This window comes from Otolemur garnettii, unplaced genomic scaffold (genome assembly GCF_000181295.1).
Source record: "Otolemur garnettii isolate 467f Iridium unplaced genomic scaffold, OtoGar3 scaffold00098, whole genome shotgun sequence".
In the NCBI taxonomy this organism is placed as follows: Eukaryota; Metazoa; Chordata; class Mammalia; order Primates; family Galagidae; genus Otolemur; species Otolemur garnettii.
The window spans coordinates 6,973,870-6,991,012 of record NW_003852493.1 but is presented as its reverse complement, the minus strand read 5'-3'; the positions used below and the strand labels follow the sequence as shown (position 1 = coordinate 6,991,012).

Genomic DNA, 17,143 nt, shown 5'->3' with positions numbered 1-17,143 from the left:
CATGTTTACATGGATGGAGCTGGAAAATGTTCTTCTTAGCAAAGTATCACAAGAATGGAAGAAAAAGTATCCAATGTACACAGCCCTATTATGAAGCTATAACCTAATTATAGAATAAGAATATGGGAGAGTGAGGGGGGATGGGGGATGGTGATTGGAGGGATCACTTCTATGGTTTATCTTACAAGGGTACACGTGAATCTTTCTAAGAGTAGAATATAAACATCTTAACACAATAACTAAGAAAATGACATAAAGGCTATGTTAACCAGTTTGATGAAAGTATTTCAAATTGTATATGAAAACCACACTGTACCCCATGATTGCATTAATGTACACAGCTATCGTTTAATTTAAAAAATAATTTTTAATTATTATGGATACATAATACTTGCACATATTTATAGGGTGCATGTGATATTTTGATATAGTTACACAATGCATATTAATCAAATCAGAGTAACTGGTATATCCATCACCTCAAGTCATTTGTCATTTCTTTGTTTAAGAACATTCTAATTCCACTCTTTTAGTTATTTTAAAGTGTAAACATGACTCATTGTTGACTATAGTCACTTTGTTGTGCTATCAAATATGGTTCATTCTAACTAGCTATATTTTTGTACTTCCTAACCATCCCCACTTTATCTTCCCCTTGCCCTGTACCCTTCCCAGCCTCTGGTAACCATCATTCTATTCTCTGTCTCCAGGAAATCAATTGTTTTCATATTTAGCTCCCACAGATGAATGAGAACATGTGAGATCTGTCTTTCTGTGTTTGGCTTATTTCATTGAACATCACGTTCTCCAGTACCATGTTGTGGCAAATGAAATGGCAACATAAAAAGTCTGTCGTTCTTTCTATGCTATGGAATATTCCATTATGTATATGGACCACAATTTCTTTATCCGTTCATCCACTGGTGCACACTTAGGTTGATTCCAAATCTTGGCTATTGCAAATAATGTTGCATTAAACATGGGAGTACAAATACCTTTTCGTTGTACTGTTCTCCTTTCTTTCAGATATATCCCAACAGTGGGATTTCTGGATCACATGGTGGTTCCATTTGACTTCTCCATAATGGTTGTGCTAATTTACACTCCCCTGACAGTGTATAAGGTTCAGTTCCCCTTTCTTCACATCCTCATTAGCACTTGTTACTACCAACCTTTTGGTAAATCTGTTTTTAACTGGGATGAGACATCTCAATGTAGTTTTCTTTTGCATTTCTCTGATAATTAGTGATGTTGAGCATTTTCTTTTCATATACCTGTTGGCCATGTGTATGTCTTTTTGAGAAATGTTTATTTAGCTCTTTTGCCCATGTTGATCAGATTGTTTTATTTTTTTTTCCTTTTGAGTTATCAGAGCTTCATGTATATGCTAATCATTAATCCTTTGCTAGATGGGTATTTTGCAAACATTTTCTCGCATTTTATGGGTTGTCTCCTCACTCTGTTGTGTTTCCTTTGCTGTGCAGAAGCTTTTTAGCTTGACGTGATCCCATTTATCCATCCAGTTTTGCTTTGGTTGCCTGTGCTTTGGGGTATTAGTCAGGATGTCCTTGCCCAGACCGATGTCCTAAACCATTTCCCCAGTGTTCTCTTTTAGTATTTTTATGGTTTCAGGTCTTAGATTTAAGTCTTTATTTTGGTTTGATTTTTGTATGTGGTGAGAGATAAGGGTCTATGTCATTCCTCTGCACGTGGATACCCAGTTCTCCCAGCACCATTTATTGAAGAGACTTCCCATTGTATGTTCCTGGCACCTTAGTCAAGAGTAAGTTCACACTATAGATGCAGGATTTACTTCTGGGCTCTCTATTCTGTTCCATTGGTCTCTGTGTCTGTTTTTATGCCAGTACCATGCTGTTTTGGTTACTACAGCTCAGGAGTAAACTTTGAAGACAGTTTTGTCCTTTTTGCCTAGGAAGGCTTTGGTTAGTCTATGTCTCTTGTGGTTCCATATAAATTTTAGGACTATTATTTCTACTTCTGTGAAGAATATCATTGGTATTTTGATGGGTGTTACACTGAATCTGCAGATTACTTTGGGTAGTATGGATGTTTCAACAACATTGATCCTCTCAATCCATGTGAAATATCTTTCCATTTTGTGTGTGTCCTCTTCAATATCTTTCATCAAGGAGTTATAGTTTGCATTGCAGAGATCTTTCACATCTTTGATTAATCCTAGATATTTTATTTTATTTCTAGATATTGTAAATGGGAGTACTTTCTTGTTTTCTTTTTCAGATTATTTCCTGTTGACATATAGAAATGCTACTGGATTTTGTATGTTGATTTTGTATCCTGCAACTTTACCAAATTTGTTTACTCGTTATAATAATTTTCTTTGTAGAGTCCTAAGGCTTCTCTACATGTAAAATCATATCATCTGCAAAAAGGATAATTTGACTTCTTCCTTTCCAATTTGAATGCTAAATGTGTGCTTTTTTAATAGATAATATTGATATGCTATCCCTACTGATAGGGTATAATAATAGAAGACAGAAATGTCCAGAGAGGAAAGGGAATATATTTTAACCATCTGGGAAAGACTGATCTAATGAACCTCTTTACTACTGGATTGTTTTTAAAATGAGGTGACTGAAAACTTCTCACCATAATAATCCGCTTTCATTTCTCAGACTTAAGTAAACCAGCCGACTGTAGTTCCAAGTTTCCCTTCATCTGTGAAAAATACAACGTATCTTCATTAGAGAAATATAGCCCAGATTCTGCAGCTAAAGTACAGTGTTCTGGAGATTGGATTCCTTTTCAGAATAAGGTAAAAAGAGAATTGCTACATTGTGCAAACAATAATTGCTTTCGTGCTGGTTGTGTGGCCTACAGCAGAATGACAACCTGTTAAACACTTTCACTCACCCTCTATATGCTATGTATTTCAATATCCCACCTGGTCTCTATTTTGTGAGAAGCTATGAATGATATTAAGAGTTAGCTCTCGGCTCAGCGCCCATAGCTCAGCAGTTAGGGCGCTGGCCGCATACACTGAAGCTGGCTGGTTCAAACCCAGCTAAACAACAATGACAACTACAATAAAAACACAGCCTGTCATTGGGGTGGGCACCTGTAGTCCCAGGTACTTGGGAGTTTGAGGCAAGGGAATCACTTAAGCCCAAGAGTTTGAGGTTGCTGTGAGCTGTGATGACACAGTAGTCTACCGAGGGTGACATAGTAGGACTCTGTCTCAAAAAAAAAAAAAAAGAGTTAACTCTCAAGTTAATCATACTTACAGGTCTTTTAAAGTTAAGCATTTGTATTCTTTGTTACTAAGATTTGAACTGCTGATGTTCATCTGTGAGTGGATAGTAATACATTGAATAGTCAAAACGATCTCTATAGGGTATAGGAAACTCACTCAATTTCTGGCTGATGTTTCCTTGTTTCCCCCTCAAGGAGAGCATCCAAGCAGCATCTGCTAACCAAATTAATCTAACATTTCCCAAACTACCTTTCAGGGACTACACATATACTATGAAACATTAATCACTGATCTTGCCTCCAAATGGGTGTTTTATGATTAAGTAAATTTGGGAAATGCTGCATTCTGTATCTGCCTCTTTGAGATGCATAATCCATATTGCTGTGTGTATCTGTCAGGAAATACATGTGGCAACAAAAAAGAGATTGCCAGTATGTTAAAACATTTATTCTCTCACATTAAAGAACTTTGGAGGAAGCAGACTCATGCAGAAACCACATGGATCTGTTTCTGCTCTGCCACCCTTACCGAACGCCTTCTAAGCTCGAGTTCAGGGCATTCTCTCTAGAGTCTTGTCTAGAAACCACCCAGTGAGTTGCTTATATGTTGTTGGCTACAGCCATCTATAAGAAGGCTAAGTATCTCAAGCAACACAGTTTGGGACATCCTACTCTACACTAAAGTGATCATAATGTCAAAAAGAAAACGGAAGCCATGTGCCTGACAGCTGAAACCATTTGTAGTAAAGTTAGGGCTACATTTTGAACTTTTAAAGTAGGACAATCCTTTCAATTCCCCAAGGTACTGGAATTATGTTAATTTGCACAGTTGGTGTCAATTTAATTAAAATATTCTGCCAAGAAAAAGAAAGACAATTTCTTTTAAAATGTATTTCTTGGCCCGGGCATGGTGGCTCACAGCTGTAATCCTAGCATTCTGGAAGTCTGAGGTGGGTGAATTGCTTAAGCTCAGGAATTTAGAGACCAGCCTGGGCTAAACCAGATAGGGCTAAATCCTATCTCTACTAAAAACAGAAAAACACAGCACTCTACCCAAGGTAGCAGAGTGAGACTTTGTCTTTTAAAAAAAAGTGCTTTCTTAAGGATATGATGATAAAGAGCACAGATTTTGAAATCAGGTGGAGCAGAGTCTAAGTGCTGAGTTCACTACTGTATGACTATTTCACTTATGGGTCAAGTTACTTTAACAGCCCCGTGCCTCAGTTTCCTCATTTGTTGTGAGAATTATACAAACTGCTTAGCAAATGTAATAAATGTGAGATCTTTAAAAAATATGTAACAATTTGAAGAACACTTCTCACTTATTTAAATGAAGAATTCTATGGTACTACTTTGTAAATTATCTCATCTCACAGACCAAAAATTAGTAGCCCTCTAAAAGATGCGGCATTTACTTGCTATGGGATCTTCCTCATGTCTAGAATCTCATGTTTCACTCGTGTCTTTGTTTGCAGTGCTTTCTAAAGGTCAAATCCACGTCTCTTAAATTTTCTCAAGCAAGCGAGTTGTGTCACTCATATGGTGGCACCCTTCCTTCAATCTTGAGCCAGAACGAACAAGGTACTGGAATTGTCTGGGAAACATGTTTTATTTTGATCTCAGGGCCAAGTTATTTTTGGAGACTCTGGAGAATTAACATATAAAAATCTTATTAACTATTTTCTATAAAGCAGGTAAAAGATTATCTTGATAATTAGGTAAGATTGACATTCTTAGTATAATTTTAATTTGAATAAGTCATTTTTTAAAAAATGTCTTTTTAACAGATTTTATTACATCCTTGCTTCCGGGTATGGAAACTACTTTATGGATTGGTTTGCGCTGGACTGCCTATGAAAAGATAAGCAAATGGACAGATAACAGAGAGCTAACATTCAGTAACTTTCACCCATTATTGGTTGGTCGGAGGCTGAGAATACCAGGAAATGTAAGTTTCTTGAATCAGTAATCTGTATAGCTCTGTGAACTACCTGAGTCTTTCATAAATTATTGGATTGAGATTGCTAGTGTGTGATTCCCTTTATACACAGGATAGCAAATGCGAAGTTAGAAGTAGATGAGCAGTTGCAAGGGACCAAGGAGAATGGAAGGATGGAAAGTAATGGCTATAGGACATGGGGCTTCTTTTAGGGGAGGTGAAAATGTTCCAAGATTTATTAGAGTGACGGTTATACCATTCTGTGAATGTACTAAAAACCATACTTCAAATGAGCAAATGGTCTCGTATGTGACTTATAGCTCCATAAAGCTGTTACAAGAAGAACAGGCACTTCCCCAGGCTTCAGGTAGATGCCCTAGTTTTTCACAGTACCATCAGATTCCTATTCACAAACATGTAAAGGCATCAAATAGCGAGCTGGAAACAGAAGTGAATAAGGACGTTTCATTTCACATTTTGGGACTTTGAGCTCTCAGCTCAGTCTCCCCAGGCGACAAGTACAAAATTGATGACTGGTTATCATGTTTCCCTAAGAGCTATGAGTAAAGAAGCCGTAGAGGGGAAGAAGGCATAACCCTGACAGTGGTTCTGCGGACACCAAGATACTGCTTCCCACTGTTCTGTCTTCACCACTTTCCAGATACAGACCATCTTTTGCACAAAGGGCAAAAATTGATATATTAACATACAAGTCAAAATCTACACACGTACGTTAGACAATAATCAATTGATGTTTCTGCTGCAGTGTTAGTTTTCTCAAGGTTGATGCTGGTGGCAAAGAAAACTCTGAAGCATGTGTAAATGCCTACAAAGTAAATATCAAAATAAGACTTGGTTATTATAGAAAATGTGGAAGAGTAAGCACAACAAAGAAAAACGTCAAGCCTAATCTTAAACTTAGGACCATGGCTTTTAAGCTTTTAACCTCTGGCCGGGCATGGTGGCTCACACCTGTAATCCTAGCACTCTGGGAGGCGAGCTGAGTGGATTGCCTGAATTCATAGATTCGAGACCAGCCTGAGCCAGAGTGAGACCTTATCTCTAAAAATAGCCAGGCATTGTGGCAGGTGCCTGTAGTCCCAGCTACTCAGGAGACTGAGGTAAGAAAATCACTTGAGCCCAAGAGTTTGAGGTTATTGACTTTACTGTAGGCTGTGATGCCACTGCACCAAGGTGACAAAGTGAGACTCTGTCTCAAAAAAAATAAATAAAAACAAAATAAACTTTTAACCCTAGCCCACAGTAGGAAATACATTTAAATCACCCTCAAGTACATACATATAGATACAATATTGAACTGAAATTAAAGTTTTAGGAAACAATGCTCACTCTTAAGATTGTGCACATTGATACTGTTATTCTATCCTATTTCATTCTCCTCTCTTATCCTGTCTTTTCCTATCCAATCCAACCCTATCCTATTCTATTCTATTTCATTGTCACAAATATTAGCCAAGATTCCGTGACTTATAAATAAGTCTCAAATTTTATTTGAGCCCTGATGTAGGAACTCACAATGAGTATTTCAGCATTTTTCTTGTAGAGATTTTCCATACATTGTTTTCTTAACACAGATAAAATCATAGTATATATACTACTGCACTCTACTTTTCACATAGTGTTATATCATAAACAGTTTCTTCTGCCATTAAAAGACCTACTCAAGCCAGGTGCAGTGGTTCACGCCTATAATCCTAGCACTCTGGGAGGCTGAGGTGGGTAGATTACCTGAGTTCAGGAGTTTGAGACCAGTTTCAAAGTAGGAAAATTAGCCAGGCATTGTGGTGGGTATCTGTAGTCTCAGCTACTGGGGAGGCTGAGGCAAGAGGATCTCTTGAGCCTAGGAGTTTGAGGTTGCTGTGAGCCATGACACACCCCACTCTACCCAGGTGACTGAGTGAGACTGTCTCAAAAAGAAAAATAAGATAAAAGATCTACTCAATAAGCATTGTTATGGTTACACAGTATTTCTTATGAATATTCCATCTTTTACCTAACCGATGCTGGGTGTTAGATTGTTCCCAGTTTTACACATCATTTGTAGTGCGGCAGTGAGCAATACTGAATCTTTGTGTACAATTTTTGCCTGTATTGATAGATTTTAGAGATCATTCTTTTTTTCTGTAAAAAAAAATTTTTTTTTTCTCAAGACAGTGTCTTGTTCTGTTGCCCAGGCTAGAGTGCAATGGGGCAATCACAGTTCACTACAACATCAAACTCTTGAGTTTAAGCAAGCCTCCCTCCTTAGCCTCCCAAGTAAGTAGGACAAAAGGTGCATGCCACTATGTCTGGCTAATTAAAAAAAGTTTTTTTTACAGATGTGGTGTCACTATGTTGCCCAAGCTGGTCTCAAACTTGTGGCCTCAAGCAATCCTCCTGCTTCAGCCTCCCAAAGTGCTAGGATTATAGGTGTGAACCCTAAAACCCAGCCCAACATTTTTTATTAATTAATTTTGTATTTATAATTGACACATAATAATCACATATCTGTTAGGTATAGTGTGATATTTCACTACATATATACTTTGTATAATGATCAGATTATACATGTTACATTATACATATTACATGTATACAATCAGATTATATATTATACATTATACATATACATTATACTTCTCCACCTATCTTAAAATATACATTACATTGTTCTTTGCAGAATCACGTTGTAATAATACAGGGAGCAGTAGTAAATTGGTGCAGTATATTGCTGCAGTAGTAAAGGGCCCAAGCTCTCTAGAGTCAGATTCCCTGGGTTTGAATTCCAACTCAGCCATTTGCTATGACTTTGGAAATTTGCTTAACTTTTCTTAAGCCTCAATTCCTCACCTAATAAGCTGTATTGTGCTTGTACTACCTAACAGGGTTAGTGTGTGGATTACATAAGATAATTCATTGAATCCTTTAAGCATAGTACCTGATACATAGTAAAAAAAAAAAAAAAAAAAAGTAGCTATGATTATTAATTTTTCATTTTCTCCAAAGTTACTAGTACATTTTGGGGTTTCCACTTTTCCTATGACAGTTATGCCAATTGATATCTTTCAAGAAAGTTGTCTATTGTATTTAGATTTTAAAATGTGCATAGTAAAATTGTATCTGGTATTTTCAAATCTTTATTTTTGCATTTTTACTTTGTCTTGTTGAGATTTTTACAGAAACAGGTGCATGGAAAAACTGGTTTTCTCCACTCTCTTCTCTACCCTTTATTTCCATCACTTGGTCTATATTTGTGAATATTTACTTTTGTAGTTTTCTATCTTATTTTTATTAGAGTTCTGTTTTTGTTCATTTTTAATCTTCTATATCGAATCTAATTTATTTATCCTTTAAAAAAAAGAATACATTTAATAATATACACTTGCCTCCACATAAAGTTTTACTCATTTTTTTTACATTTTTCATTATTTTTTTCCTAAATGTTTTTTATTTTATTTTGGTTTAATATTTATTGAGTAGCATGCTTTTAAAAAAAAAAAAACCTGTATCTTCTGGGATAAATTGACTTGTATTATTTTTCTAAGTGTGATATATTTCAAACATACAGAAAAGTATAGGGGCAATATACTTTAAATAAATTTTCATGTCTAATATTATTGATTTGTGATCAGAGAATGCAATCTAGATACCTTTTTTTTTTTTTTTTTGCAGTTTTTGGCCAGGGCTGGGTTTGAACCTGCCACCTCCAGCATATGAGGCTGGCACCCTACTCCTTTGAGCCACAGGCGCCACCTAATCTAGATACTTTTGTTTTGCTATATGGAGGTTTGTAGAGTGATGGAATAGAATCAAAACGTTAAGATGTATTCTCTGTTATGTGGTTTATAGTTTGTTCTTACAAAATGTCTATAAATATTTAATAAACTGATAAGTTTTTACTTAACTTTAGATAGAAGAGTGATAAATATTACTGGAGCTGTTTTCATCATATCCCTGATGGTTTTTCTGTATCTGTTTTGAAGATGTATTTGTCAATATTGCCACTGTTTGAGTTTTTTATTTTCTGAAATTAATTGCCCTTTTTCTGTGCTTTGGAAATTTTTCAGTATTTTCTCAGATACTTCATGAGGATTTTCACGGGGTGGGGAGGGGGAATAATTCATTTCCTGCAAGGATCTTCAGACCATCAGTTTCACAATTGTATATGTTTCCCTTTTTGTTTAGTTATTCGAAGAAGAGTCTCAGTACCACTGTGCCATCCTACTCAACCTCCAAAAGTCACCTTTTACTGGGACATGGAATTTTACTTCCTGCGGCGAACACCACCCTGTAGCTCTCTGTCAGAAATATGCAGGTATCAATAATTACCTTGATAATTATGGTACTTCATGATGTTAGACATATGCAGTTCTTTATTATAAAACTCTCATAGGCTGGGCACAGTGGCTAATGCCTGTAATCCTCGCACCTTGGGAGGCTGAGATGGGAGGATCACTTGAGGCCAGGAGTTTAGGACCAGCCTGGGAAACATAGCAAGACCCTGTCACTACACAATAAATTTAAAATTAGCTGGGCATGGTGTGTGCTTACAGTCCCAACTACTTGAGAGGCTTAGGCAGGAAGAATGCTTGAGGCCAGGAGTTTGAGGCCATAGTGGGCTGTAATCATGCCACTGCACTCTAGCCTAGGTGACAGAGTAAGATGCTGTTTCAAATAATAGTAACAATAACTTTACAATAAAGTTGTATCAATTTACAATCATATGTCTTAAAATGTAAACATGACTAAGCCCATATTGGCTTAGTGAGTCATATTATCACAAATGGAATGTGATTTTTGAGTGTCATTGCCATACTTACTTCAACATAAAAATTAAGTATCTGATAGAATATACTAATAACAGTTGTCCAATGACGGTAATTTATGGTTGAATCTTTTTCTCTTTTGTACTCTGGCATTTTTTCAATTTTACTTTTAATCATGGGGGAAAGAAAAAAAATTTAATATTTTTAATTGAGTCCCATATTGAATATTGAGTCTGTTAAATTTAGCACTGAAAAATAGATATGAAAGAAATAAGTAAATAGATCACTATCTGTGCATTTCTATAATCTAAATAAAAGTAAAATGCCTATATAAAAGTAGAAATCATCCGTATTTTGAAAAAGATATTTTTAAAAGGTTTTATGTTGTTTTTCATTTAATAGAATGAGTCTTTAACAAATGATTAAGAAAAAATTTTTATCAAGCAATGAGAACATGAAGTAGATATTTCATGTACCAAAGCAGAATTGTTTTGCTCTGGCAGGGCATGGTGGGTGACTCACACCTACAATCCTACCACTTTGGGAGGTGAGGCCAGAGCATTGCTTGAGCTGAGAAATGTGAAACTAGTCTGAGCAAGAGCAAGACCTGTTCTCTACTAAAAATAGAAAACCTGACCAGGCAGGGCACTGTTGGTGGGCCTGTAGTCTCAGGTATTCATCAGAAGCCTGAGGCAAGAAGATCTCTTGAACTCAGGAGTTTGAGGTTGCAGTGGGCTATGATTATGGCACTGCATTCTACCTGGAGTGAGCAAGACTCTGTCTCAAAAAAAAAAAAAAAAAAAAAGCACTATAAAGCAATAATTCAAATATATACTCTTTTTTATCTTTTTCTTTTCTTTTTTTTTTTTTTTAAGGCAGTCAAATTTAGCAGTCGGGGTTTATAACAGTTATATCTTCTTCTTGTGGGTAGTTTCTTACTTTTTTCTCAAGGCAGCTCTCCCAGATGAAAACTTTGTAAGGTGACACTTAAGACTTTTCTTTCCTTGTTGAAGCAGTTCAAACAAAAGAGGTATTTGGCACCAATGTTAAACACTGATCTTATTGCAGGTTACATTTATTTACAGCTTTCCTCCTTTCTAAATCAGTACACAGAATTTTGTTTTGATTTTAGAAAACAAATACCGCGGCTCACACATTTTACCCATGGCATAGAGCAGAACATACCTTGTTCTCCCACCCAAACTCTAGCATAAATAAGTAAGTAGATAGTATCTACAGCAGAGTCGTAGTGTGAGAAATTGGAAAGAGCAGCCCATGACTTGTACGGTGGCGGGGAAAGGTTTGTGGTTGTTGCTGTTCCTATTTTCTTTTACACACAGAAATTAAAGGCACAGAGACCTTACAGAATACATCAGAAACTGTAAAATACCTAAATAACCTGTACAAAATAATCCCAAAGACTCTGACTTGGCACGCTGCTCAAAGGGAGTGTCTGCAATCCAACATGCGCCTGGTGAGCATCACAGACCCTTACCAGCAGGCATTCCTCGCCGTGCAGGCCGTGCTGCGCAACTCCTCCCTGTGGATCGGGCTCTCCAGCCAGGATGTAAGTTTTCAGTTCCAGCTGCCAGGACTGGCAAAGAGATGCAATGTTTGTTATTGTGCACACCACCTCCTACCACACTGAAAGAAACTGGATATCTTAAAAGCTTATTTCATGGGCAGCGCCTGTGGCTCAATGAGTCGGGCACCACCCCACATACTGAGGGTGGAAGGTTCAAACCTGACTGCAACAACAACAACAACAACAACAACAACAACAACAAATAGCCAGGCGTTGTGGTGGGCACCTGCAGTCCCAGCTACTCAGGAGGCTGAGGCAAGAGAATGGTCGAAGCCTAAGAGCTGGAGCGCTGTGAGCTGTGATGGCTACAGCACTCTATAGAGGGTGACAGAGTCTCACTAAGAGTCTCACTCTCTAAAAAAAAAAAGAAAGAAAGAAAAAAGCTTATTTCAGTAAATTTCGTGGAATATGAAGTATTTAGTGGCAATCATTTTTCCACTATTAAAAGGTCTAGCGTGTTATTGTTTAGATGAGGAAAAAGTTCTGGTGCACGTACATACTTGAGCACTTCTTTTTATTTAGTCTAGTCAAAGACTGAGCTAGAACCAGGAACCCCTGTAACTCTTTAGCCAATGGAAAGATGAGAAGAGGGAAGAATTTAAAAATCAGATGGGCCAGCCTGAGCAAGAGCGAGACCCTGTCTCTAAAAATAGCCGGTCATTGTAGCAGGCACAATGGTCCCAGCTACTTGGGAGGCTGAGGCAAGAGGATCTCTTGAGCCCAAGAGTTTGAGGTTTCTTTGAACTAGGTAGAGCACTGCACTCTACTACTGAGGCAATATAGTGAGACACTGTCTCAAAAAAAAAAAAAAAATCAGATGGGGTTGGGCATGAGGAAAGACTGTGGATGGCGCTGAAGAGTCCTTTCCATTCCTTTCAATATCAGTAGAGTTGGAGGATCTCTTGAGATGAAGAGTGTGAATCCAGCCTAAGCAACATAGTAAGACCCTGTCTCTAATTTAAAAAAAAAAAATTACCAGAGTGAAATTAGCTGCTTTAAAAAGGGATTAGAATAATGTTTCACCCCATCTCAAGTGCTGATCCTGATAGAAGTCTGGGGTAATCCTCATTCATTTCATAGCCAAGCAAAGAATGCGAGTCTCCAATTATCCCAACACTAACCCGTGTACATGTTGCACAAACGGGAATAGTTATAAAACTGAAGCTTTTGGCTGTAATTAATAGGGGACTTTTTAAAAACAGTAAAACTATATTCCTCTCAGCCTTGTACCCTATTTTTGCCTCTTCTTCTCGGCTATGGTATACCCTATACCCCAGCATACCAAGATGGGCCTAGGGCTACATAGAAAACATGCGACTGAAGACAATTTAATCCTAGCACAAACTCAGAATTGACTTGGAGAATGGATGAATAAACCAAAATTGTTACCAGAACTCCATGAAAAGTAGCATTTAAAAATGACTTAAAGAATAGTCCTTGTGACCTCTGTGTATTTTAAAATTTACCCTGAATCAAGCCGGGGGATGAGGGAGCTGCTTACCCAGCCTCACAGCATCAGTTCTTCCCTAGCGTTGCTTTCACTTGCTTTCTTCTGTGCAGCCCATCACCATGACTATCGTGAAGGTAGAATAAGTTACTACATGTCCAGTTTCAATCACCTGAAAATTAAGTCAGACACAGTAGCTCATACTGGTAATCCCAGTACTTTGGGAGCCAAGGCAGGAGAATCTTCTGAGTCTGGGAATTTAAGACCAGCATGGGAAACAAAGCAAGATCCATTCACTACAGGAAAAATAGAAAAGTTAGCCAGGCATGGTGGTGGGCACCTATAGTCACAGCTACTTGGGAGGCTGAGGCAGGAGGATCACTTGAACCCAGGAGTTTGAGGTTGCAGTGAGCTCTGATGATGCCACAGTACTCTAGCCCAAGTGACAGAGCAAGACTTTGTCTCAAAAAAAAAAAGTAGTGGGAAGAGGAGGAGAAGAAGAAGGAATTGAAAGTTGCCTGTAATCTCAATACCTAAAGATAAATATGGTGTAATATTTTGGTATGTACCCTTCAAGTTATTTTTATATGTACAATATTCATTTTTGAGACAATTAGGATCAGACTCTTTCATAACATTTTTTTCTTCCTACATAATGATTTTGATCTTATTTCTTATCCTTTTTATCTATAGTTCTTTTTTTATTTCACTTTTAACATTCCATGCAGCTGTTTATTATGTATCTTCATAAACTGCCTTAATTTTTTAGAACATGCCTGATATTAACAAATAACAATTTATGTTGAAAGCAATGGGAAGGTACTAAAAGATTTTAAATAACATAGCAACAATGTAAGATTTCACTTAAGTAAAATGACTTGGGGTAGGGTAGGGAGGAAATGAGAAGTCTTTATACGTGACACTGCAGGAAGTGATGTCGGCCCGAGCTAGGGCATGTGTACAGTGTCTGAGGGGCAGCAGTTCTGGGTAATAGAGTGTGGCCATGGCAAGGGTCACTCAAATACATAGAATTGAAAATACATGGAATGAGAGGAAGTCAGGGACGCTTGAGACGGGGCGTGTCATCCACTCAACACAGACATCCCTAAGTGGATGGAAGGGCCAGGGGCACAGAACAGGACTCCGGCATCTCCTTAGTGAATCACAAACAGCAAATGAAAATCAGGGAGGAGTAAGGTGGGCAAGTCCCAGGGCAGGTCTGAGAGAGGCAAGGACTCTCTGAGTGTGCAGAGGTAGGAAGCAGCCTCCCTGATTTCCTCTCGGTCCATTACCTTTACTGCTATATACTTGAGTGACTCCTGCCATGGCCACGCTCTGTGTTACTCTTTAACCTCAAAGGAAGTGACTGAAGGAAATAAAAATACTACTCTTCCCTTCTCCTAGCCCTGTGTTCTCTGAGAATGGAAAAGCAAACAGCTTTCCCTTCTGGGTGCTGAAAGGAGATTATGCCCTTGGAAAAGCCAGATTTAAATTAAGATCAATTAAGGTCAAAAATTTAAGAGGTATCTATAGCCCCAGGAAAGAGATGTCGTATTCGGTAAAGAGACAGAAGGAAAAGGAAAGTCTAAAGTCACAGGGGCGGCATTGGGGGAGGACAACAAAGGGAAGAAATACAGGGCCCTACAGACAAGATCCCATTGCCGAAGGCCCATGTTTGAGGCCACAGTGGCTTGGGGATTAACTGGCCCAAGGTGGCAGCTGGAACTCTGTTCTCTAAGTTCAGAGTGAAGTAGCTGGGGGTGTTCAGGCTGAACCTTATTTGCTGTTTATGGTTCACCAAAGAGACCTGTGTGTGGCCTTTGCTCAACATTCCAAATAAACTAGAGAAACAAATTGCCCTGGGCCTTAGGAAAGCTTAGCTGAGTGGATTGCTTGGGCCAACGTTGATGTCTGGCTGTCTGCTGCTCTGGTGGCACCATGGGGAAGCTGGGACAAACCTGTACCCTGCAATCCATCCCCTGTACCGAGGGGGGTGGTCAGGCCCTTATCAGGACGTAAAGACAGATGTTCACAGACTGCTAGCCCATAACAGAGCATAGTGAATGAAGCAGCTTCTCCCCAAAGATAAGTGTCAAAACAGTGGTGTGGGATCCACGAGGTCTGAGGGGCTAAACGGAAGGGAACTGACATTGATGTAGTTCTGCGTGCTGGCTGACCATTGGATTATCTGTTTTAGATGTTATCCCATTAATTCAAGCCCCTAATTTGAAATTAAGTGTCACACTCATTTAATAGGTGAAGGGATGGTAATTTGGAGAGGTAGGCTCAGAAGTCAAAAGCTAGTTACAGAAACAGGATTCAAAAAGCAGATACACTTATCTCCAAAGCTTTCTATGTTACCATGTTGTTGCTGGTTTCATCTGTGCTGACAGGAGTCCTCACTAGTTTAGCTTTCCGATTTCTAAACCACCAGCAGCCCAAATCTATTAGTGTCATGGTTAGTACATACACTATAAAGACTGACAGCCGGGATTAGCATTTCGGCACAGCAGTTTATACTCTGTGTGATTTGCACGAGTTACAGACCTTTAGTGTTCTGGTCTGTACAATGGTAAAAAGGAGATAATCATAGCATCTCTCTAGGATGGTTGTCATGAAGATTAAATAAGTCAGTATTCACAGAGCACCTAGAACAGTGCCTGGTATATAGTAAATGCTACATAAGTGTGCGTTAAATATAAAATAAAAAGTCATTATTTTGACCATTGGATGGCCATGAGGGTCAGAAGAATGCAAAGGGATAACGTGAACACTGTCGCTTGAAATGTATTGATCCTTACAGGATGAACTCAACTTTGGTTGGTCAGATGGGAAACATCTCCATTTCAGTCGCTGGGCTGAAAATAGTGAGCAACTTGAAGACTGTGTACTGCTAGACACGGATGGATTCTGGAAAACAGCCGACTGCGGTGATGATCAACCAGGGGCCATTTGCTACTATCCAGGAAGTTTGTGAATTTTAAATATTTTAATTCTTAAATCATTATCAGTCTCATCAGTAGTAAAATTTCTGGGGAATAGTTTTGTAAAATCTGGTTTTAGAATTGTGAAGAAAACACAATCATGTCCTTTTGACAACAAAATTAATTGCAAAAATTTATATTCAGGTAGAGTTACTTTAGACATGTTTTATCTTTATTTGTATGTCAGCTAACAACGGCATTTGACACTTGAGTTTTGTCTTCTTGTTACTCAGCCTCTTTTGCATATTGGTTGTATTTATATTCTTATAGAAAATATATTTGTGGGAATTCTGTCATAATTCTTAACATCACAACTATCATTACTTTTTTGAGCCACTATTAAGACTCAATTGGTGGCAAGTAACAGCAATGAGTTCATTCTAACTTAAGACAAAGTGAAATTTAGAACCCAAATGGCAGTGGAGCTGAGTCTCCTGGGGAAAAGGAGTGAGGAATCCAGAGATATTCTGTGTCCCTTCTGTGGATCTGCAATATTCTCTTCATGTGCTTCAGCTTCTCTCTGTGTGTAGTGCAACGTGGCAGCTCTGCAGCTTTCAGAAACAGCTGTAAGTGAGATGGCCTGACAGTTTCCAAATTCTACTTTTCAAATCCTTAGAGAGAACCTGCCGAACTTAGCCTGAGTCAGGTCTGCAATCTGCAGCCCATTCAAAGGCAAATGGTTTTACAGCTGTCAGGGGCCCACATGTGCCTGTTTGTGGTAGAAAGAAGACACTACTTCACAGACAAAAGGCTCCATGGTGAGCTGGGAGAGATGCTGAATGGTCCCTACCTCCTATTAAACCGTTTGATTTATTTTAAGTACAGCAGATCTACATTTGCATTGTTTTGAATGCATGGCCTTTTCATAAAATGAAAACTGTAATCAGATTTTCTAGACGCCAGAGTTTAAACACTATTTCTGTTTGATTTGGCTAAAGCAATAACTTACTTAGAACATCAAGTATTTCATTAAAATGTTTCTTTAAAATTAGCGCTGTCAGTAGCCAGAAACGTGAAAATGGATTCTCAGAGTTCTAGTGAGGTGCTTATTAATAATTATTATGTTGGCTCGGCGCCTATAGCTCAACCAGCTAAGGCGCCAGCCACGTACACCTAAGGTGACGGGTTCGAATCCCCAGCCCAGACCTGCCAAACAACAATGATGGCTGCAACCAAAAAATGGCCGGGCGT

The 17,143-nt window shown here is 38.3% G+C and overlaps 1 protein-coding gene across 3 annotated transcripts in view; it reads left to right on the top strand.

Moving 5' to 3' along the window:
- Positions 1-17,143, top strand: part of LOC100945491 (CD302 antigen) — a 149,060-nt gene that overhangs the window by 66,053 nt on the left and 65,864 nt on the right. For all 3 annotated transcript variants that reach the window (XM_003795973.3, XM_003795972.3, XM_003795974.2), the window contains exons 21-26: positions 2,655-2,794; positions 4,707-4,812; positions 5,019-5,179; positions 9,356-9,485; positions 11,277-11,503; positions 15,772-15,937. In XM_003795973.3, the coding sequence (XP_003796021.1) occupies positions 2,655-2,794; positions 4,707-4,812; positions 5,019-5,179; positions 9,356-9,485; positions 11,277-11,503; positions 15,772-15,937 (930 nt within the window). The remainder of the gene's footprint in view (positions 1-2,654; positions 2,795-4,706; positions 4,813-5,018; positions 5,180-9,355; positions 9,486-11,276; positions 11,504-15,771; positions 15,938-17,143) is intronic.